General features: G+C 45.8%; 1 protein-coding gene across 1 annotated transcript; it reads right to left on the reverse strand.

Annotated features, from left to right (window-relative positions):
• Nucleotides 1–778: 778 nt before the first annotated feature.
• Nucleotides 779–10,116, reverse strand: PDCL3 (phosducin like 3). Its single transcript, XM_004318994.4, has 6 exons — nucleotides 9,961–10,116; nucleotides 7,288–7,417; nucleotides 4,754–4,844; nucleotides 4,423–4,566; nucleotides 3,258–3,466; nucleotides 779–1,155 (listed from the first exon to the last, which is right to left on the reverse strand). Exons 1-6 carry the CDS (start codon nucleotides 9,964–9,966, stop codon nucleotides 1,013–1,015), a joined length of 723 nt encoding a protein of 240 aa, XP_004319042.1. The 5' UTR covers nucleotides 9,967–10,116; the 3' UTR covers nucleotides 779–1,012.
• Between the last annotated feature and the right edge of the window lie 12,549 nt (nucleotides 10,117–22,665).

Raw genomic sequence — 22,665 nt, forward strand, 5'->3', positions numbered from 1 at the left:
CAAAGTCACTAACACAGATCGTTCGGACAGATCAAGTGGGTCACAGCTGCTTGTTATTTTCCAAATTACGGCAAAAATAAAGGACAATAATCTGAAGGAACTTTGTGCCCTCTCTGATTCATACTTTTAAGAGTCAAACCAGCACTGAGTACTACATCACTCAACACAAGCATTAGGGAATAACGGTTCCCCTAATTATTCTGTCAATGTCAATTTGGCAAGAAGTGGTAAATGCTAAGAGGATCCTGGTTCAGAAAACATCTTGCTATATATTTTACTGACTGATTGAGATACACGTTATCTATTAATGTGTGTGCTTATATCTATTTCCAAAAAAGAATTTAAGGTGACCTTTTACAGTAACTGAGACTGACGTCTCAACAGCCTGAGACAAAAAATTACTTTAACCAGAAAAAATATTTTACCCCAAATGGCGGTAAATTGGAATCTTTTAGTTACTGCTTTGATAAGGCAGTATTTGTTTCCCCAAAATTATTGTCTATTTCTTCTAAATAGGATAAATACTAAGACTTCTTCCTACCAATTACACCTGTATTTTATTTGAGTTAATAATCCTGTTGCTACCTCTATAAAAGAATAAAAACAAATAATAATATAAATGCAAAGCTTACCTTGCCATTTTCCACTGTATAATTTACTCACATTACTAAAAAAAAAAAAAACCCTCCATATTTCTTCTTTTATAGTTTTATGTGAACAAATAGTGAACAGCTTTACAGCTTACCTAAAATACAAGTGAGGAAAACATAGACACCTGCCATACTAATATCTGGCTTTTATTTTTTCCTTAAGGAAATACTATTAATTTAAAAAGAGAGTTCCAAGAAATTTAAAAGGATTCCCAGCAATGATTGCTTCTGAGATCTATGAGATTTGAAACATAGTTATAAAAGGCTAAAACCAAACCATACGTTCCTACTTGTTCCTTTTAAAAAAAATTCAGATGATGTGTCACATCAAGCAAGCTCATCAGGTTACCAGGGCCGCAGCCTTAGTCATCCTCGGAATCACTGGCCCTCCTGGCGGGGACGGAGCACAGCACGGACGAAAGCAGCACATCTTCTATGGGTTTCTTAGGGTTTTCCTCCAGGCTTGTCTTGACTGCTCCAGACTCAGACAATTTCCACTCCAACTCTACATGATAAAGAAAAAGCAAGTTGCCTAAGACACAGTCTGCATGGGGCCCTCAAGCCACAGTGTTTTTCTAAGCAGAAGCTACGATCATCAACATTTGATGACAATTTAATTTGAGGGCCATATTTATAAGGTGCCTGGAAGAAAGGGAAAAATCAGAACCTTAAGAAGGAAAAAAATACCTGCAAACACTTTTCCAGAAGATGAGGTCAAATGGGATATTACATACATTTGAACCTCTATGATAACTAAAATAAAAAACAGAGACTAAATCTATCTTCTAACAGCTAGTTTCTCGGCTTGCACAATTTCCCAGGAAAGAAATCAGCATGAAACATGTAAAGGAAATACTTTTCACAGTCCTGCTGGCACTCTAATCATTAAATCTAAATTTAGTTAACAAAAGGAAATTCTTAAACCTCATGTCCAATATCTCAACCTATTAGAGTCAAAGGCTCAATGTATGATGACATCCTAGGTCTGATACATTTGTTCCAAGTAATAATAATTTTTAAAAGTACCAGAAAATAAAGAATCAGTGACTAAAGGCTCAGCTCCTGTATTTTATGCTCTTGTAATCAGTGGAACTCCACATGGGTGTGAGACCTTGTGAAGCACAATCAAGTGATGTATTTTTCCACTGCAGAAAAGACCCCAGGCAGGACTGAGGGACAGCTGAGAGATTCTACTGCAAATAGCCTGGTTAAAGTGATGCTCTACCAATTAGAAACTTGTTAAAATCTGAACACCAATTTTACTGAGCCGTGTTAATTCAAAGTGCTCCACCAGTATTTTCAGCTCCAGGTACCTTGGTTCAGTGTGATAAAAATTCAACAAATTTCTTAAAAATGATTTTTTTTTAAGATTTCTGATTCTTAAGAATATATTTAAATTCACACATATGTATAAATGAATGTATTTAATGTTACTGTTCATTTATATGCAGTAATCATTATTTTACATGTTCACTAATCCTCAAATGAAACTTTTCCTAGAAATAAAAACTATAATTATTATTGCATACCTATCTCTCTTCCCTCATGGTATGTGCAAAAAGACCAAAATAAGAAGCAAACCCATATTTAGTTTGAAACTCCATATGCCTCTGAACACTGGAATAATGCATAACTGATGTAACATATGTGTGTCTATGTATGTATGTATATGTTTATACTTTTCCCAGTTGAATATCTTACATAAAGAGTTACATAAAGTAGAATATAAAGTCATATTTTAACACACATTTCTAAAGACTACTAACTAAAGCACAGTTGGACATACTATTTCACTAAACAGATAAAGAATTCGACTTATCAAGAAACCTGCAGGCCTCAGCTTCTCTCTCTCATGTTACGTGTGCATATGTATTTTAACACCTCCTGTGTAACAGGCAGAAAAAAAAAACATATCCTTCAGGAGTTAAGAGGGAGAATAAACTTTTTTTTTTTTTTTTGTGGTACGCAGGCTTCTCACTGTTGTGGCCTCTCCCGTTGTGGAGCACAGGCTCCGAACGCGCAGGCTCAGCGGCCATGGCTCAAGGGCCCAGCTGCTCCGCGGCATGTGGGATCCTCCCGGACCGGGGCACGAACCCGTGTCCCCTGCATCGGCAGGCAGACTCTCAACCACTGCACCACCAGGGAAGCCCTAAACTTTTAATTTAAAAGCTACTATTCAACTGAGAAAAAATTTCTATAGATTTATATATATGTACATTTGTACATATGCAGATACGTATAAGCATGTGTCACTAATAACGTTCATGTGAATTAAACAAGAAATGAACAATGTGATCTTGAGCTACCAGTAAAAACGAACATATTCAACTGTAGGGACAAATAAAACACATCAGACATTAATATTAAATATTTTAAAGTCCATTGTGCCCTCTTTTAACTGAGAATTACTAGAGCCCAGTTGTAACTGCCCCCAATGACTTGTCTAAGATGACAGATTCAATGTGCTTCTTCCCTTTTTACAATCACTCGCATGGGGGCAAAGGTGAATCTGACAAGTCATCCTAATGTGTGTCTAGGAAACAGGCACCCTCGTCAACAGAAGCACCTCCTCCCCATCTCCCACGCGCACCTCAAAGAGGCCCTTACCATCCATTGTCAGGCTCATGCCACCAAACACCAGAGGTCCAATAAACTGAGCCTTGATATCACCTTCAAGGTACACAAATATTGTGGGCAGATTCCTATCAGGATAGTTGGGTATGCAGGTGGTTGATATGGCTTTGATAAATTTGACATCAGGAAACTTCCTGGCAAGTCCAATAAAGTGCTGATTTATCAGGGCACACAGGGGAATCCTATAAAAAGAGAAACAGAAGCCAACTGTGATTCTGCATTTGTACATAATAAATCTCAACTACCCTTCTGCCCTACATAAAACCTCATAATGACTCCAGCCAAGATGAACTAACATTTAGACAAAACTTTCTAACATGTTTAGGCAAAGGGAGGAACTCAAAATCCAAAGCCCAACTTAATTTGACCGAAGAATAAGTTAGAAACACAACGTAAGCTCCAACGTAAAAGGTAACTGTCTTGCTCTTCTATAGGCGAGAGCATTCAAGGCTTACAATGTGTGATTCAGAAAGCATTTCCTGCTTCAAAGAAACTCCCCACACAAGCATTAGACTCCACAGGATGGTAATAAAATTGGAGGAGAGAAGCGCTGGGGGTCCACTGCCTCACTCGCCATGGACAAGTCACAAAGGTTGCCCTCACCATCGACGAAGAGTGATTCATTACATGGAATTGTGAAATGCCTGAGCTTCTCCAGAGGGACAAGTGACTGAGGAATTCATTTACAATTAAAAAAAAAAAAAAAAGTCTCCTCTGCTACACTGTAACAAAAGCATTCCTATTAGTCACATATTAATTTGAAAGTCTTAAGACAAAAATTAGGCTATAAGGTTTGGGCAAATCAGCAACAAAAACACTAGTTAAAAAAACAAAAAACAGGGCTTCCCTGGTGGCGCAGTGGTTGGGAGTCCGCCTGCCGATGCAGGGGACACGAGTTCGTGCCCCAGTCCGGGAAGATCCCACATGCCGAAGAGCAGCTGGGCCCGTGAGCCATGGCTGCTGAGCCTGCGCATCTGGAGCCTGTGCTCCGCAACGGGAGAGGCCACAACAGTGAGAGGCCCGCGTACCGCAAAAACAAAAAACAAAAAACAAAAAAACCTCCTGGGTGGATTAAGCCTGAGATGTTCAAGATATAAATTCAAATTAACATTTAAATACAGTCATGAGATCAGCTCACCCTTGTCTGTAAAGGTGCAAGATGACCCACAAGCCCTCACCGGCTTTGGTAACTTCTTGAACATAATCCTTTCCTGAGATTTCCAAAACTTCTCCAAATTTATTCTTCAGTTGGGTTGCTTTCCACTCCGCCAGTCTTTGCTGCCTGCACAACAGAAGGAAGAGAGAGACATCTTACAAACACAAACACACACACACACCACCCTTTTCACACAGCAACCTTTGTAAAGGTCCAGGTTTATTTATCGATTTGCCAGATTTATTAATGTTTCAAAGGACACACATTTTAGTGCCACACAAAAAGCCAAGCAGTCCCTCTGGGTGGCACTAACCTGTACATTGCAATTGCACGTTCGTCTTCCTCATTAAATTCGTCTTCATTATCCTCCAGTTCTTCCAAAGTCATGTCTTCATAAGTTTTCACTGAATGTCATTGAGTTGGCAAGAAACCAGAAATGTGAAAGATGAACAAACACATTTTGGTTTTCTTCGCTTCACTCTTTTCCTAAAGGAGTGCATGCAACACCAAAAGATCCCCAGCCCACCAAAACCCAAATAAAGAGTACTTAAGGTGTTACACTAGTAAATAAGAAGGGGAGGGTGTATTTAAAAGACAGCTGCCGGCCTGGCTCTCTTACCTCCACACAATAAGGATACAAACGGGAAGTTTCCCAAGTTTATAAAAGAGGAGAGTTGTATTTGCCTGAGCTAACCTGGCCGGATCTTCAAGCACAGACATTCACGGACAGGTGCATAACAGTTCTCATGCCTCTGGGGAGATGGAGGATACCCGCTGAGGTCCTCCCCAGCACACCCTTCCTAGAGTGAAAGGGCTATCCCCTGGTCTTCTCTTGTGAGTGCTAGGCAGCTCTACCTTTTCTTTTAATCAACTGCTATAAAATCTGTATTTTGTTTTATTGCCATAAACACCCTTGCTTCTTGACATCACTTCAGGCCTTTGTCCCCAGACCCCCACCCCATCACTACCCGAAACTGCTCTTATCAAGGTCAATAATGACCTCTGTCTTCTCAACGGATGAGCACATCTGACCCAACCCATCACCACCTCCTCCCCAAAAGCCCATCTTCCTCTGGCCCCCTCTCCCCCTCCCTCTATGGCTGCCCCTCCCTCAGGCCCTTTGCTGACTGGACTTGTTTTCTTCCTTATTGATACTCACTCCCTTGGTTGACCGCATCTCACAGCTTTAAATACTAGCAACGTGCTGACAACTCCCAAAGTTATGCCTCCAGCCCGTATTTCTCTGGCTTGGGACAGCATCCCCAGCTGCTCCCTTACCATCTCTATTCGTCTAACAAAAATCTCAAAGTGACCGTGTCCCAAACAGAGTTCCTGATCTTACCTCCAAACCTGCTCCTCCCCGAGCCTTCCGCATCTCAGCTGGTAGTAACTCCATCCTTCTGGCCGCTCGAGCTCAGAGCCCTGCAGTCATCCTTGACTTACCTTCCCTCACACCATCATAGGATCCATAAGCAACTCCTGTCAGTCCTACCTTCACAACACACCCAGATCTGGCCACTCCCACCCACCGCACTGCTCCAAGCCAATGGTACCATTTGCCGAAGGTACCACTGCAGCCTTTTCCAGACTGGTCTCCCTACTTCCTGCCTCGCCTCCCCACAGTCTGCACTCAGTAAGGCAACAACAGGACGGTGCTGTCAACACAGAGGACACGTCACTCCTTTGTTCAAACCTCCAGTGACATCCACCTCATTTGGCAGCAAAGCCAAGGTCCGTACTAGAAGCTACAAGGTCCTAAATGGTCCGAACCCTAGTTGCCTCTTTGAAGCTCCTACTACTGTCTCCCAGTCCTGCTGGCTTCCTGGCGGATTCTCCAACATGCTTTCCACTTCTCACTCACCTCCCTCAGGTCTACTCAACTGCCAGGGGGCCCTCTCTGACCCTTTCTGCAATTATACCCACCCCTCCTCCGGCCCCTTCCTGCCTTATCTTCCTACATTTCACTCACGTATCATGTACTGTCTGTCTCTCCCGCTAGAATGTAAGCTCCAAGAGGACAGGGGGTTTTGTCCGACCCGTGCACAGCTAAAGCCCCACTGCCTAGGAACAACACCCAGCACACGGCAATCCTTCAGTAAACATTTGCAGGATAAATGCTTTGTAATAAATCCTTCTCTAAATTAGCTCTAACAAGTCAACAGGGGACAAAAGGCCTAGCCCCTGTGGTCAATGGTTCTCAAACTTTGGCGTAAATCAGAAACTCTTTGAAGCACTGGTTTAATATGCAGAGTCCTGGGCCTTACCCCCAGAGATTCTGTTTCAGTAGGTTCTGTGTGTTGTTGTGTGTGTGTGTTTTTTTTTGGGGGGGGGACAAGCACCCCAAGGGATTCCGATTCAGGTGATACAGCTACATGTGAGAAAGCCCCTCTCCTAGACCCTGTACACTGCAAACATCTTATGCTTCCCCAAATCAAGCTGTTTTAATATTTGTAATCAGACCACAAAGATAAAGTATACCCTCACGAGAATACAAACACTAAAAGCTTTTGAGCAGATTTCCATGACATTATCCAAAGTGAATCACAGACCAGGAAAGTCAAGACTTGGAAATACTTTCCTCGGGGTTATCACGCGCTCATCCGAAACAGACGAGGAACTGTGGAAACGGAGGGGGCCTCTGAAGTCCCCCTAATTCTGTGGCCCAGCAAGCTGAAGCCAGAGATGCCCTGCGACCCGCCTGAGATCCCAGAGGCAGCATCCAGCTCAGCACTCCAAGCCCTGGCTCCCAGCTCTTGCTCAGAGGATCCTTCTACCAAAGCAGTGAGAGGCCTGGCGAGTTGTCTCCTAAGCAGACAGACGCGCAGTAACGAGTAGCGGCACGCTCACCAATGGACTGCTGAAGGACCCGCTGCTCCTCCTCTTCTGCCTGCTTCTCCAGATCTTTCAAACTCTCCTTTGAGGGCAAGATGCCCTTTTTGCGTAAGATGTCATTCCACTCGGTGTCTGCATTGGGGTCCTAGAGCAGGTGGACCAAGGATACCATGAGTGCCAAGTCCACTGTGGAGGGCGCCATGGGTAAGGAGGGGTCAAATGGGAAAGTGGGGCTTCCCTGGTGGCGCAGTGGTTGAGAGTCCGCCTGCCGATGCAGGGGACACGGGTTCGTGCCCCAGTCCGGGAAGATCCCACATGCCGCGGAGCGGCTGGGCCCGTGAGCCATGGCCGCTGAGCCTGCGCGTCCGGAGCCTGTGCTCTGCAACGGGAGAGGCCACACAGTGAGAGGCCCACGTACCGCAAAAGAAAGAAAAAAAAAAAAACGGGAAAGTGGTGGGAAGGGGAATTCACACCAAACTATTCTGTGGCCTATTTCTCAGAAAGTGTCAAAAGACCCACAACCCCTGTTCCAATCCTCCTGTCTTGGGGTAAAAATCGGGCTATGATGTGCAGATCGGCATCAGTGCTAACAGCAAGGCTCTGAGCTGGCTTCCGGTATTTTCATTAATGACTTGGAGGGATTCACTCCGCAGATATTAAATACCTACTACATGTAAATTATTGTACTAGATGGTAGGGAAGCACAGTGAACGCCAAAGTCATCTACTTTACAGGTGAGAGGAAGAGATAGGCAATGAATAATTAAATATACAAAGAGATATATTACAAATTATGGCAAATGCAATGACCAACAGGCTGCTGAGCTAGAGCGTTCCAGGGGGCCTGCATTCCACAGGATGGCCAAGGACGTTCTTTCAGAAGAGGTGACGTTTAACCATGACTGGAGGGTGAGACGAAACCACAAAGAGGAGTGAAAACTTAGGAAATTACTTTCCAGGCAGAGGGACCAGCCTGTGCAAAGGGCCTGAGTGAGGAGATCAAGCATCCTAAAGCCCTGAGTGGCTGCAGGAAAATCAGAGGGAAAAGAGCCTGATTGACTCTCTAACGCCCAATCCTGAGAGGAAGAATTGAGACCCCGTGGAAGAGCTCACAGCGGCTGCTGCTTACTGAGTCCTAGGTGCTGGGACCCTGCGAAGCCCTTTACCTGTATCTACCTAGTTAATCCTCACAAGCCTGGGACAGCCACAGCGCCAGGCTGGAACAAGTCAAATTCACCAGGATCAAATGTCAGAAGGATAAATGTCGAAGTGGGCTCTTAGCTCCAGAACCCAGCGGCCCAAACCCTGGTTTGGCACTGCTTGGCAGGAACACTGCTAACGGACCCGGTCTGGAATATGAAACCAGGGAGCTGTGGAAAGGGCACAGGGATAACCAGGCCTCAGCCCCAGCTCCTTGTCCCAGTCTTGCTGAAATATGTCAAAAGAAAAACTAGGGGCTTCCCTGGTGGCGCAGTGGTTGAGAGTCCACCTGCCGATGCAGGGGACACGGGTTCGTGCCCCGGTCCGGGAAGATCCCACATGCCGTGGAGCGGCTGGGCCCGTGAGCCATGGCCACTGAGCCTGCGCGTCCGGAGCCTGTGCTCCGCAACGGGAGAGGCCACAACAGTGAGAGGCCCGCGTAAAGCAAAAAAAAAGAAAAAAAAAAAAAATACGAACAGAATCCTTTCCACAGGGTGGTCAGGAAGGAGGCGATGTTTTTAAGCCGAGACCTGAAGGACAGAGGATGCAAAGGAGGCCAGGGCAGCCCTGAGTTTCCTCTTCACCAGACGCGCTGGATTTGGAGATGATCGTCCTCTCCAGCCCCTAATCAAACCCATACTAACTCCATCTCCCTTTTGCCGCTGAGTCAGAGATGAGTCCCTCAGGATTCCTGACCACAGCGAGATCCGGGAGGCAGCAGAATGACTCTGGCGAAGGGTCCTTCAACAGTGACCAAATTGAGTTGTCAGAGATTTTCTCATAAAAGCATCCATTTCCACGGTGTCATTTTTTCCCACTTTTCCGTAGGTTTTAGTCAAATTCCATTAGCAAATTCCTGATACAATGAAAGAACAAAACTGGGGGATGTGGTTTTATCCATTTTAAGATGGAAAGTAACTGGGCTGCGGGACCCTCGGGCTGAGCTCTGGAAGCCAGGGAGTCCAGAGGGGCGCACCTCTCCACCTGAACACCAACGTTGCGGGGAGGGTGTAATAACCCCTCACCCTGCTCTAGGTGGAGTCAGAACACGGGTTATGTTATGGGACACCCCACCCCCCAGGCGGGACCCTCCACTCGTGCAAGCCTCAGCTTCCATCCGCGAAGGGGTCCACAACACACCTGCTCAGGTGCTCGCTAAGAGAGTTAACAAGTAGGAAGTAACTCTCAGTTAAGACCCGGAGAGGCCTTCACAGGCCGCACGGGAGACGAGCTCAAGGAGAGGCAGCCCCCAGGGCTGAGATTCCAGAGTGGGACACACGGCGTGGCGACGCCCAGCCCGCGGACCCGCGGGACCACGCCCGCCCGTCCGCACCGCGCCTGCGCCGGCCTAGCCGCGCGTGGCCTCCCCGTGCCTGCGGGGCCCGGCGCTTCCCACAGGTCTGGCAAGGACAGCCCGCCGCCGGCGCAGACCCAGCGGGACGAACGAACGGCCGCAGCCTCCAGACGTCGCGCCCCCCGGCTTGCTCACCTGCATTTTCTCACAACTCCCTCGAGCCCGGCCAGCGACGGCCTAACCACCCCTCAGCTCTTTTCCGCGCACGCGCGCAGCCGCCGCCCCATTCTTCTCCCAGCCCGGCCTTCGCCCCGCCCCCCGGGAGCGAGCTGGGCGGAGCCAGCGGGAAGCGAACTCTCTCCTCTGAGCCTGCGCCCGCTTCTCAAGAGACTGGCGCGAAAGCTGTGCGCGTGCGCGAGGCAGGACGCGCCTACAAGTGCGACTCTGAGCCAATCCCCGGGCGCTACCTAATTAGGGCAGGTCTTCGGCCTCCGAGCCCTGAGGCCGAGGTGCCGTCCGCTGCGGGACCCGGGGGCCTTCCGCCGCGGGACGAAGGTGTCTGAGGTCTCTGCCCAAGAAGTTAGAATTAGAAACGCGTTTCAGTGATTCAGTGTTACAACTAAAAATGATGCAGGGTTACCTAAAACAGAAAGGTGAAAGTCTCTTCACCTGGTTAAGCCTCAGGCGTTTTATATTTGCAGAAGTGCTTAGCCCTTTGCGGGGCACACTGGAGATACCGAGTAGAACTCAGCAAACTGAATTGTAAGATACAGGGGCTGGGCCCCAGGCTTCTGTGTATGCAGCACTTGGAATTTGAGTTAAGAAAGCAATACTCCTCCCTGCACATCTGAGCTAGGTGGCCGCCTCCTGGCAGCTTAAGCAGACACAGGTAACACAGACCCACACATCTATAGGGTAGGCTAGGACTCAACTTGGACTCTCAACTTTGGCTACATTAGAACCACCTGGGAGCCTTCCAAAAACTGCAGCTACCCTGGGGCTCCATCCCCAAATTAAATCTCTAGCAATGGGACCTGGAACTGATTAGTTTCTTAAAGATCCTCAGGTGTTGCTAATATACACAACCATTGATATAAAGTGAATCAAATGACTGCTTGAAGGCAAGGAGCTTTGATTTAATCATTTATAAGAATTCTTAAGATTAGCTAACTCCTTCCCACAGAATTATAGGTCACTTAAAACATGTGGTTATTCATTTATTTGGCAGCAAACTGAATGAATTTTCCTGGTTTCATCAGAAAAGTCAGGACCCAGGCTAGTTTAGAGTGGGTTTGGCCCAGTGCTAAGCTTAGTGTCCTCCACAGCACTAGAGGGAGCGCTGTTTTACCCTTTTCTGTTTCCAAGCCGTGTTACTTCCGGTGGCCGACACTCACCTCCACCCCCACCCCGTGATCCCTCTCTCCAGAGGAGATTAACAAGCCAAAGGCTCAAACTCTACTGCCTTCTCGTCTCTCAGAGAAAGGTGCCTCTCCCACTTTGGTCAAAGACTCTATCCTCCCGTGCTCCAGACTGCCGTCCCTCCCACCTCCCCAGAAACTTCTGTCCATCATTCCATCACTCTTAGCTCTGAAGAAAATAATTAAGGCTCAGGAGAAAAAATTGGAACTGTAAGAATGGAAAAAGAAAAGAATTGGAAAAAAAGATTTCTATCTGTGGGTGATATGATATGATAGCATACTTGGAAAACCCTGGGAGTATCAAGTCTTAAATTCATACTAACAATCTGAGAATTCGGTATTGGAGCAGGATAGTAAATTAACATACAAAAATCACCTTAGTCTGTATTTATAATAACAAACTAGAAGATAAAATGGACCCTAATTACAGTAACACCAGAAAAGAAAAATAAGCACCTAGGAATAAACTCAAGAAGTACACAAAAACCTACGTGAGAAAATTATAAAACATTCCTGAAGATAACGAAAGTAGACTTGAATGAATGGAAAGAAATCCCTCATTTTTGGGTGGAATAACTCAACATCACAGAGATGTCAATTTTCTCCAAGTCAAAGTGTAAAATTTAACACAATCTCACTTTAAAAACCTAACAAATTACTTTCTGAGGGTAGACAGGTTGATTCTAAAGATTTTATGATAAAATAAACAGTAAGAATGGGAGACTGAGGGGACAGCTAGCCCAACTAGATATTAAAACAATGTGGTATTGATGCAGGAATAGACAAATAGATCAATGGAGCAGGAAGTTCAGAACAAGTCTGAAAATAGAGCCAAGTGCATACAAACATTACTGTTTGCTTCAGATGGCATCTCAGTCTGTTGGGGTAAGGGATGGGCTCTTTAATAAATGGTGTTGGGGCAATTGGATAGCCATTTGAAAATAGATAAAATAGGATATGTACTTCCCAGTGTATATTAGATTAAAAATTAAAAGCTAAGAGTACTAGATTAAAACATGGGATGATTTCTTTATAACCTGAAAATGGAAAGAGGCTTTGATAACTATTACTCAAAATCCAGAAAATCAAATTTTAGAAAATGACAGATTTGACAGCACTATTTACATTAGTCAAGACGTGGAAGCAACCTAAATGTCCATTGACAGAGGAATGGATAAAGGAGATGTGGTACATATATACAATGGAATACTACTCAGCCATAAAAATGAATGAAATAATGCCATTTGCAGCAATAGGGATGGACCTAGAGATCATCATACTAAGTGAAGCAAGTCAAACAGAGAAAGACAAATATCATATTATATCACTTATATGTGGAATATAAAGAAAATGACACAAATGAACTTATTTACAAAACAGAAACAGACTCACAGACTTTGAAAACAAACTTATGATTACCAAAGAGGAAAGGTGGGGGGAGGGATAAATAAGGAGTTTGGGATTAACATATACACACTACTATATATAACATAGATAGTTAACAAGGACCTACTGCATAGCACAGGGAACTCTACTCCATAATCTATAGTAACCTATATGGGAAAGGAATCTGAAAAAGAATGGATATATGTATAACTGAATCACTGTGCTGTATACCTGAAACTAATACAACATTGTAAATCAACTATAATATAAAAATTAAATTTTAAAAATTTGCATAAAAATAGTGAATACATACATGCCACCTTTGGTGTAAAATAAAAGGTTAAATAAGAATACGTGTATGTATATTCAAATATGCTTAACTTTGCAAAAATACTCACAGAAAGAAGAAATCAGAAATTCATGAAGTGGTTAACTTGTTGTAGGATAAGGGGGTATGGAGATCACGTGGTAGCAACAGAAAGTTGGGAGTGAGAATCCTCTGATAAACTTTTATTTAGGGGCAGATAAGTTTTGTGAGGCCTGAAACACATTTGATCTTGGAGTCTCTCTTTAAGGCACTTATATGTGGAATCTAAAAAAGCAAACAATAAAACTCACAGAAAAAGAGACAAGGCTTGTGGGTATCAGAGGCGGAGGGTAGGGGGAGAAGAGAATGGATGAAGGTGGTCAAAAGATACAGACTTCTAGTTATCAGATAAATAAGTAGCAGGGATGTAATGTACAACAAGGAGGACTACAGCTGACGTTGCTGTATGATCTATGGGAAAGTCTTTAAGAAAGTAAATCCTAGAGTTCTCATCACAGGGAGAAATTTTCTTTTTCCCTTTTTTCTTCTCTCTTCTTTTTTGGAATCTATACAAGATGACATATGTTAGCTGGACCTATTGTGGTGATCATTTCACAATACATGCAAATCAAACCATCAGGCTGCACAACTTAAACTTATACAGTGATGTATGTCTATTTTTTTTTTTTTTGCGGTACGCGGGCCTCTCACTGTTGTGGCCTCTCCCGTTGTGGAGCACAGGCTCCGGACGCGCAGGCTCAGCGGCCATGGCTCATGGGCCCAGCCGCTCCGCGGCATGTGGGATCTTCCCGGACCGGGGCACGAACCCGCGTCCCCTGCATCGGCAGGCGGACTCTCAATCACTGCACCACCAGGGAAGCCCAGAAATGCAAATTCTTGGCCCCTGCTCCAGACCTGCTGAATCAAACTTTCTGGGGTGGGGCTCAGTAATCTGGATTTTAACAAGGTCCCCAGGTGTTTTTGGTACACAGTCAACTTGGAGAAGCACTGGTATATAGGGTTTGTGCCACCCATGATACTTCTCCCCAAATTTGCACAACTGACCTGTGGGCCCCTGAGCCAGAATGTAAATCTCCAGGGGCAGATGGCCCCAGGAAGCTCATTTATGAGACAGGAGATGAAATAGTAATGGCCAGAGGCAGTGCCTGGGATTCTTTTCTTCCCCAGGACAAGTCCAGGGAAAACTGAAATTGAATGTTCAGCCTCAGAGAAGATTTTTCAGGGTCATGCTGAGATACCAGTTCTTTCCAGAAGAGACCAGTTCTTTCCAGAAGAGACCAAAGGTGATCTAAAGGGCTGCAGGGTGGCCTGGCTCCAAGCACTTCCCTGCCCTTCCCTTTTAGATCTTTCTTTGGCGGGGGGGTGGGGGTGGGGGGGGGTGTTTGCCTCAGAACTCACACGCCTTGCTGGTAAAGTCCACTGCAGCAGCTCCCAAATCCTGTAGGGATATATATGGCTGCAGGCTTTCAAAGAGCGGTCCCCAACCAGCAGCATCAGTGCCATCTGGGAACTTGTTCGAAATGCAAATTCCACGCCCACCGAATCAGAAATTATTTTAACAAGCCCACCAGGGGATTCTGACGCACACCAGGGTGAGAACCACTGCTTTAGACACATCATATGCTCAGAGTCTCTACTTTCACTCCCTTCAAGCCTACATTCAGGCAAAGATCTCATGAACTTTCTCTCAAGTGGAAACTGATTAATCAACGCTTCCTCCAGAAGTATCTGCCTTTGATAACAGTAGCTAATGCTTGTCGAGTTCAAGGCACCAGGAGTGCTTTCTGTGTGCTAACTTCTTTCATCCTCACAGCAATCTGCAAAGGTTCTATTAGCCCATTCTACAGATGAGAAAACTGAGGCACAGAGCTATTTAGTAACTTGCTGAAGGTCACACAGCTATTAAGTAGCCTAGCTGGGATTAGAACCCCACCAGTCTGGCTCCACAGCCCATATGCTTAACCTCCACCCTACTTGGCCTCTATTTTTTTTTTAATTTATAAAATTGAATTAGAAATTCTCCACAACATGTACACATCCTTGACATAATAAAATTGATTTCATTGTACTTTCAAAATTACTGAATATTTTGACCTGCCAGTTTAAGGGTATTGAACGCGGTTTTGATGTCTGAGAAATTTTCAGACACAGATTTAAATATAGCTCTGATTTGAAGGGAGAACAATGACAGAAATCACTGGAATGAATTTCTGACCAAGACATTCCACGTGTCAGTCAATGGTGGGGAGGTGATTGGGGGAGGGGCACTTCTTTGCCTGTTAAAATCTCTCTACGTATATGGCTGTCTTTTCCTGATCTCAGCCTGGCTATGTGACAACACTTAGAAAAAACAAAACTAGCATTTGAGTGGTTACTATACAGCAGGCATTTTCACTTCATTTCTTGTTTGATCTTCATAGCAACTCAGTAGAACAGATATTATTAGCTCCAGTTTTCCAAATGAAAAACTGAGATTCCCAGAGTTTAAGTAACCTGATCCAGTTACACAGTTAGCAAGTGACTGAAGCCAAGGGTCTTGATGCACAGCTTTTCTGTTCTTTGAAAAATGATTGAATTGTGATTCAAATCTTGTTGCAATCCTCTTCTCGCTAGGAAGGTTGCTACACCCTTTTGTGGTGTCACCCTCAATGATTATGGTCTGGAGAGGATTCTTCCCCTCTGTCTTACCTGTCCCATTCATGACCAAAGTCCCAGGATCCTGGCATCTCCCGTGTGAGATGATGAGTGAATGTGAAGTGTGTGTTCAAGAGGATGCTACCTGATGCCCAGGTGTGTCACCTTAGCCTCTTGAAGCATCCCGGCAGAGGTGCTAACAGAGGCAATGATCCCAGGGGTTAGAAATAAGAATCTTTGGGACTTCCCTGGCGGCCCGGTGGTTAAGACTTCCACTGCAGGGGGCACAGGTTCGATCCCTGTCAGGGAACTAAGATCCTGCCTGCTGCTCGACGTGGCCAAAGTAAATAAATAAATGAGAATCTTTGCCTGGAGCAGCCCTACTGGGTTTCAGTGCACAAAGGTTGTCTGCTTTTCACTCAGTCAGTTCAAGCAGGAGGCTCCAGGTGATGAAATTGTGTCCTGGTTGAAATGTTTTCCTTTGGGAACCAAGTCTGTGGTTTCCTTAGTTCTGGTAACAGATACGCTTTTAGTTGGTACAAACATTAATTTGAAAATTAAAAATAGAAGATTTCAAAGCAATGCGTGACAATATTAACAGTTTCCTTGGGTGGTAGGCAAACAGGAAACTATTTATGTTTCTGTACTTTGCAAGTTTCACGTAATGAACACATACTGTTCTCATAGTGAGAAGTGACATATGACAAGTTGAAGATGCCAGTAGGAGGTACATTACTGGTGGACCGTCAGGGACCATCAAGCCCAAGGAGCATCTCCATCTGTGGACTGAGCACCTGGAGGTCATCTTCCCTAAGGTATTCTCATAGTGTTCGCCCACAGTTCTAGAAGCATCAAGGCGACACACTTGAGAACCCTGTTTCATTAATAAGTCTTTTTCAGCTAAGTCAACTCCCAAGGCTGTGAGTGGTGACTGGATTTTGCCAAGCACTGGAATCAAAGTGGGCAAATACTGCCCCAGGCACCCTCCACTGCACTTCCTTTAAAAGATGGAGTGTTTTCTAAAACCCTCACCTTCTCCTCTGCCTGCGGGTACAGCCATCCCACCTGCCAACCCCCCAGGGCCCTGCCCCCCGAGACTGACAGGGTGGCCCTGTCTCTGGGAACCAGCTCTATGCTCTGCAACCCCTCAGCTCCAGAGGACGTGAAAACGCTCCTGACAGAAGAGACCAGAGTCTGCTCCATGTTTCTAACAAGGCTGCATGCTTGTGGCTCACCCTGGAATAAGGAGACCAGAGATCCGAAGTCTGTTGAGATCCTGATGGAGGAGAAGTGGTGACAGCAAAATGCTGTGTCAAGCAGCATCTCAGAGGCAAGTGAGGGTCCCGATGGGCCCCAGAGCATCTCTCTAGTTTGTTTCATTGGTGGAGGCAGCAGAAGGGAGGGAATTCAGATGTGTCCCGTTGCTGGGGAGGGCTACCAGCGTTTGTTACCCATTCCCTGGCAGACAGAGGAAGAAACCGGCCGAGCTGGAGGCCTGGAATTTTTTTTTTTTTTTTTTTTTTTTTTTTGCCACATTGCATGGCATGTGGGACCTTAATTCCCTGACTTTGGAAACACGGAGTGTAAACCACTGGACCACCGGGGAAGTCCCAGGAGACCTGGTTTCTACAAACTACTGGCGCCACTACTCCCGAAAGCCCTGCCGTCGGCAGTGACCTGAATCACTCCCCTCAGGGAGAAGCAGTGAAGCCCATGTCATGTTATGGTATCTCCCTGAGCCTATCTCCTTAGGCTGGTAGCTCCCTGATGACAGGATTGTTTATCATTTTGTTCCCTGTCAGCTTCAATGTTTTTGAAGGACTCTTGCCTGACTTTGTCGATCTCTTTCCTCTAGTCACTTTCTACAAGTCATGTCCCTTTGTGTCCAGAAGGAGCCAGGAGCCTCCCAAGCAGGTCGATATTTCCCACGGCCGCATCCATGGCCACCTGGAGAGGGGCAGGATACTCAGAATGGACATGGTGGCGCCTGGCTACGTGGCCACCAAACTGCCCTACCCCTCGGCCCTCATGCCGGAGCTGGCCAGCAACAGGGCTCTGCAAGCCAAGAAGAGCAGGGCGACTGGTGCCCAAGATCAAGTCCAATCCCTTCCAGCGGACTGTGCGCAGCAAGAAGGAGCTCAGCAGGATGTGGGCCTTCACGTCCATCACCAGGACGGGGTCCTCCTTCCCCAGCTCATTCCCCACAACCTGGTGGAGAAAGCAAAGGTCCGGACCTAGGAGTCCTGATTCGGGGGTGATCACACTCTTGGCCATGTTCGGTGTCATACAGCCCCGTCTCAATGTAGGGTATATGCTGTGTTGCCGGTGAGCGTCACTGCATTTTAGAACGTATTTTAGTTACAGGTATGTTTAGATTGAACCTAAGTGGTTACTTATTAGGCACATCCTGTGAGCTAATAAAAAAAGCAGGAAGATCACTGTGTGCATGCAAGACCAAGGATATAAGGATGTCATGTCCTATTAAGTCATGATTATTCGTTCTGGTTATTCAAACTGGGGTAATGGTGGTGGTTAACCATGTGTTCCTCTGGAGGAGGCTGCTGGGAAGGGATTGTCCATCAAAGACCATCTGGACTTGGCCTCCGAACACGCTGCACATGCTGCCAGCTGCCACAGTCTCCGCTGAAGAGGCAACAAGCATCTCCTGCCCTGGAACCCTACCTGTCTAGCCTCCTGCCATAGCCTCCCCTCTCCTCTGACGCATCCCTCCCTTTCGGCTCGCTGGACCTTTGAATCAGGATAAAAACCCCTCTTTATCCACAATCTCTTCCCTGAATGCTGTACCCCCTCTTCCCTCGTCTTCCCCGAGAAGCTGGGCAGGGGTTGGGGGAAGGGGCAGGGAGGCTGCTCGGCGTCCAGCGGCTAAGAGTGATTGGCCGGGGTGGGAGGTACCCACGGCCTCGGTAGATCAGGCGCCCTGTGTAAAGTCCTGAGGTTGATGCAGACAGAGGCCAGAGGTGGCTCTGAACCCCCAGGAGTGTTCTGGCTGCCCTGGTAGGGATCTCGGCTCAGCATCTCCACAAGCCTAGGGCCTCCCAGGAACTCAATTTACAGTTATTAATTGAGCACCTACTGTGTGTTGAGCATGCATTAAGAATTGTAAGTAGGGCTTCCCTGGTGGCGCAGTGGCTGAGAGTCCGCCTGCCGATGCAGGGGACGCGGGTTCGTGCCCCGGTCCGGGAAGATCCCACATGCCGCGGAGCGGCTGGGCCCGTGAGCCATGGCCGCTGAGCCTGTGCGTCCGGAGCCTGTGCTCTGCAACGGGAGAGGCCACAGCAGTGAGAGGCCCGCGTACCGAAAAAAAAAAAAAAAAAAAAAAAAGAATTGTAGGTATAGCACTGTCCTAGACAGTTGGGATCCACGCCTTCATGCCCTCGTGGTGTTTTAATGTCTGCAAGAGAAGACAGACGTCGAATCGGGAGTTAAAAGAATAATGAGGGGTACGAGGGTCAAGTACAGGTTACCGGAGGAGAAGGTCAAGGGAAATCTGCCTGTGTGGGTCAACAGAGCCCCTGGGGAGAAGCTCCTCACTAGATGGGATTAGAGAAGGGTAGTCCCACAGCAGCCCCCAGGCCGCTTCCCCCAGCCCCCACGGTGGAGGAAGGTGGACCAGCTCATCCTTAGATAAGTTGGTCGCATGCTCAGGATTCAGAAGAATTTCAAAGCAGTGCTTTACTTTGGGTTCCAGCCACACCTTCTCATCCTTTCAGAGAATATCCACAGGCATGTTCAGGAATGGAGTCTCTTTACCATTTGCCTCGTCCTCTCACCCAATATGGACCTTCACTTCAGCTTTCCGGGGCCGCTCCACACATCCACCCCTTCCTGCAGTCCCCAACCCTAACCCCTCCTCTTTAGACCCTCTCCCTTTCCTCTTCTGGGTAATCTGGTCCACAGGATTCCGCCTCTTTTCCGTAACCTCCAGTTTCAGCCATTCAGTTTATCATGTTCCGCTCAGATGAAATGGGGAAGGGGGTGTATTGGATCCTGCTGGTAGCGCATCTACCAGCCCCTGGCAGGCTTTTGCACAGCCAACAGCCTTCTCCCCCTGGCATATCACAGCATTAGTACCTTGCTAGAAGAATCCTTTCCGCTTCCTCAAAGTTGAGTTCTGTTAGTCAGCTAGTTACCCACCAAGAATCCTTCTTCTCTTCTTCTTAATCTAAAGCAGCAGGGTTTTAGAACAATGTGGCCCCCGAGGCCACATTCCCCGAGTGTGGGCCTGTCGCTGATTTCTCTCCAAGGGAGGGGAGCGATGTTCGCCGTTTCCAGGCCTGGACCTTAAAACAATGCACGTGCTCCCACCAAGCTGGAGCACAGACTCCTGGCAACCGTGCTTTGATGATGCAGGGTCTGGGGGAGGGGCAATGATTTTCACCATCCTGTGCCTCTCAACAGCTCAAAGAACAGAGCCGCTCCACTGATCTGGGTCATCCATGTCAGAACTGTAAGCTAGAGAGAAAAACGTATTTATTCTTCAAACCACAGTATTGTTTGGTCTCTTACCGTAAGTAATACAAGTTTCATTACCAAAATGTCTCTTTTTGTCTGGTAGTTGAGTGGGAAGGACCCTCCCCCTGTAAGAAGATACATTTTACAATGTTGTCCATCTCTTTAAGTGCCAATTGAGCATAAAATTACTGCCCTGTGGGGACTTCCCTGGTGGTCCAGTGGTTAAGACTTCACCTTCCAATGCGGGGGGTGCGGGTTCAACCTTTGATCAGGGAGCTAAGATCCCACATGCCTCACAGCCAAAAAAACAAAACATAAAACAGAAGCAATAATGTAACAAATTCAATACAGACTTTAAAAATGGTCCACATCAAAAAAAAAAATCTTAAAAAAACCAAATTACTCCCCTGTGGCTTTCCTTCCCACAAACACTCCTCACTCTTCTTCACCTGCTTCAGGTCAAGGTGAGTTTTCCCTGGGAAGGTGACAAATGGTAGCTCTTCCCTCAACCACCCCTCCTCCGAGCCTGCAGACATATGGTCTACCAGCCGGCTGCCCAGAGCCCTAGCATCTCTGCAGCTGCTGTGCAGTGAAGCCTCTTCTTCTGGACTCTGCTTTATTACAGCAACCCTCTAAGTTCCGTTTCACCAATGTCTGGAAGGCAAAGACTAAGGCTATAAATAAAATAGGTCCTATTGCCTCTTCTTCAGGGTTTCTATTGGTTGTGACTTAATCTCTTGAGGCAAATTGATGGTTTTAATATTAAACTGAAATACCAAGAGTCAACAAAGAGATCATAGAATTGAGCAAAAAAAATAAACCTTTCCAGAAGGCGTATTTTTCCAGCTCTTTGGATGGGGTTTGTTTGGGCCAGGAAAATTTGTTTCTTTCAGGTATTGAGGTAGACAAGATAAATACCTTTATAAAGACTAAGAAAGCCAGAGAGTCTAAACATGGTTGGGGTTGTTTTTGTTGTTTTTCTTTTGTTTTTTTAGCCATGTTGCGTGGCATGCAGGATCTTAGTTCCCTGCAGTGGAAGTGCAGAACGCTAACCACTGGACCACCAGGGAATTCCCTAAACGTGTTGAATTGGAAAAGAATCTGAAACTCCAAGCAGAGTTTGGGTAGGGTCCCTGCTTAGCCTCCCCCAATTCATCCAGATCCCTCCTTGGCCCCAAATCAGGAATAGCTCTGGCATTCCTTGGCCATGATGAACTCCTGCTCCACTCTGACCTTGCACTAGGTATACCATCTCTACCTAATAAGTCAAGGGCTGAGAGGGTAGCAGTTGCAGCTTTGTAACTTCATGTGCAGCTCAACCTTGTACCCTCATCCCATCTCACTCTTTTTTTTTTTTTTCCGGTTCAGTCTAACTTTAGTTTAAAACCATCAGTCTTTTAACAACATTCACAAACATTAACTGTCCCAGCACTAGAGGAAAACATAATGATGACAAGCTAGTCTAGATGGAGGGACCCTGGGTAGAAGGTGTGATCAAATCATAAATGGTACCGTCAATGTATGGAAGGCATGTAATAAGGTCTAAAGGGAAATATTTTATTAATTAAATCATGTATAAATAATGCCTTGATATTGCATTATGAGCTGATGCTTTTAATCACTTCAAATGTATGTTAAAGTGTGACTTTTTAATTACAAAAATAAATCCTACTCAGGACATTTTAAAGGCAGCTACGATACTCTTCATAATAGATCTAAAAATCACTCTACTTAGGTGTCTAACTTATTTAATACATTCACTGTTTGTCTTTCATCATTGACTTGAAGTTGTTTTCTTTCTTCTTATTTTAACCATATTCTCCTAAAGGCCCAAAGTTTCAAACTAAAGGACTGATGTAAACAATTTCACGTGTGGTTGGGCAACTCGTACTGTGAAGACCCAATGCCTTTAAAATATAAAGTGAGGAAAACAGTCTCACTCTTGACCTCAGCCAAGGGCTGATTCCGTGTCCCTGGGAGACAGCCCATTGTGGTAAAGAACTGTAGACACTGGAGCCAGTTAAACCTAGGTTTGAATTCTGACTCCGACATTTAGTGAAAGACCTATGGGCCAGCACCTCTATCTCACCCACCGGACCTGCGCGCAGCCCAGGGTCTCATGGAAGTGGGCTGGCTCATCTCATCTTTTGTGACAGGGTCTACAGAGGGGTCTTAAAATATTCTATTTCAGAAAATAGACTTGAGACTTATTGCAAAGGCTTATAAAGGTGAAAATAAAAACCGAATCCTAGAAGTGTGATGTCTAAGTGACATTTTAAAAGGAGGGCTCTTAAATTGGATGAGAAGCTGAGAGGCTTCAAAGAAAGAAGGCTGAGTGCAGTGTAGGTTCACGGCATGTATCGTCGGGGCCCCTCCATACATCCACGCCCCTCAAATATCATTTATAGAGGAGGGACCTGAGAAGGTAAAGGCCTGAGCCTCACAGTTTCTCGAGGAGTCTGGAGTTGGTATGCAGAATTTTTTTTGTTTGTTAGTTTTTAAATTTTATTGAAGTATAGTTGATTTACAATGTCATGTTAACTTCTGCCATACAGCAAAGTGATTCAGTTATACATGTATGTGGGTATATATACATATATATATATACATGCTTTTTCATATTCTTTTCCATCATGGAATATCACAGGATATTGAATAGAG

The sequence above is a fragment of the Tursiops truncatus genome, chromosome 14 (genome assembly GCF_011762595.2).
Source record: "Tursiops truncatus isolate mTurTru1 chromosome 14, mTurTru1.mat.Y, whole genome shotgun sequence".
Taxonomy (NCBI): domain Eukaryota; kingdom Metazoa; phylum Chordata; class Mammalia; order Artiodactyla; family Delphinidae; genus Tursiops; species Tursiops truncatus.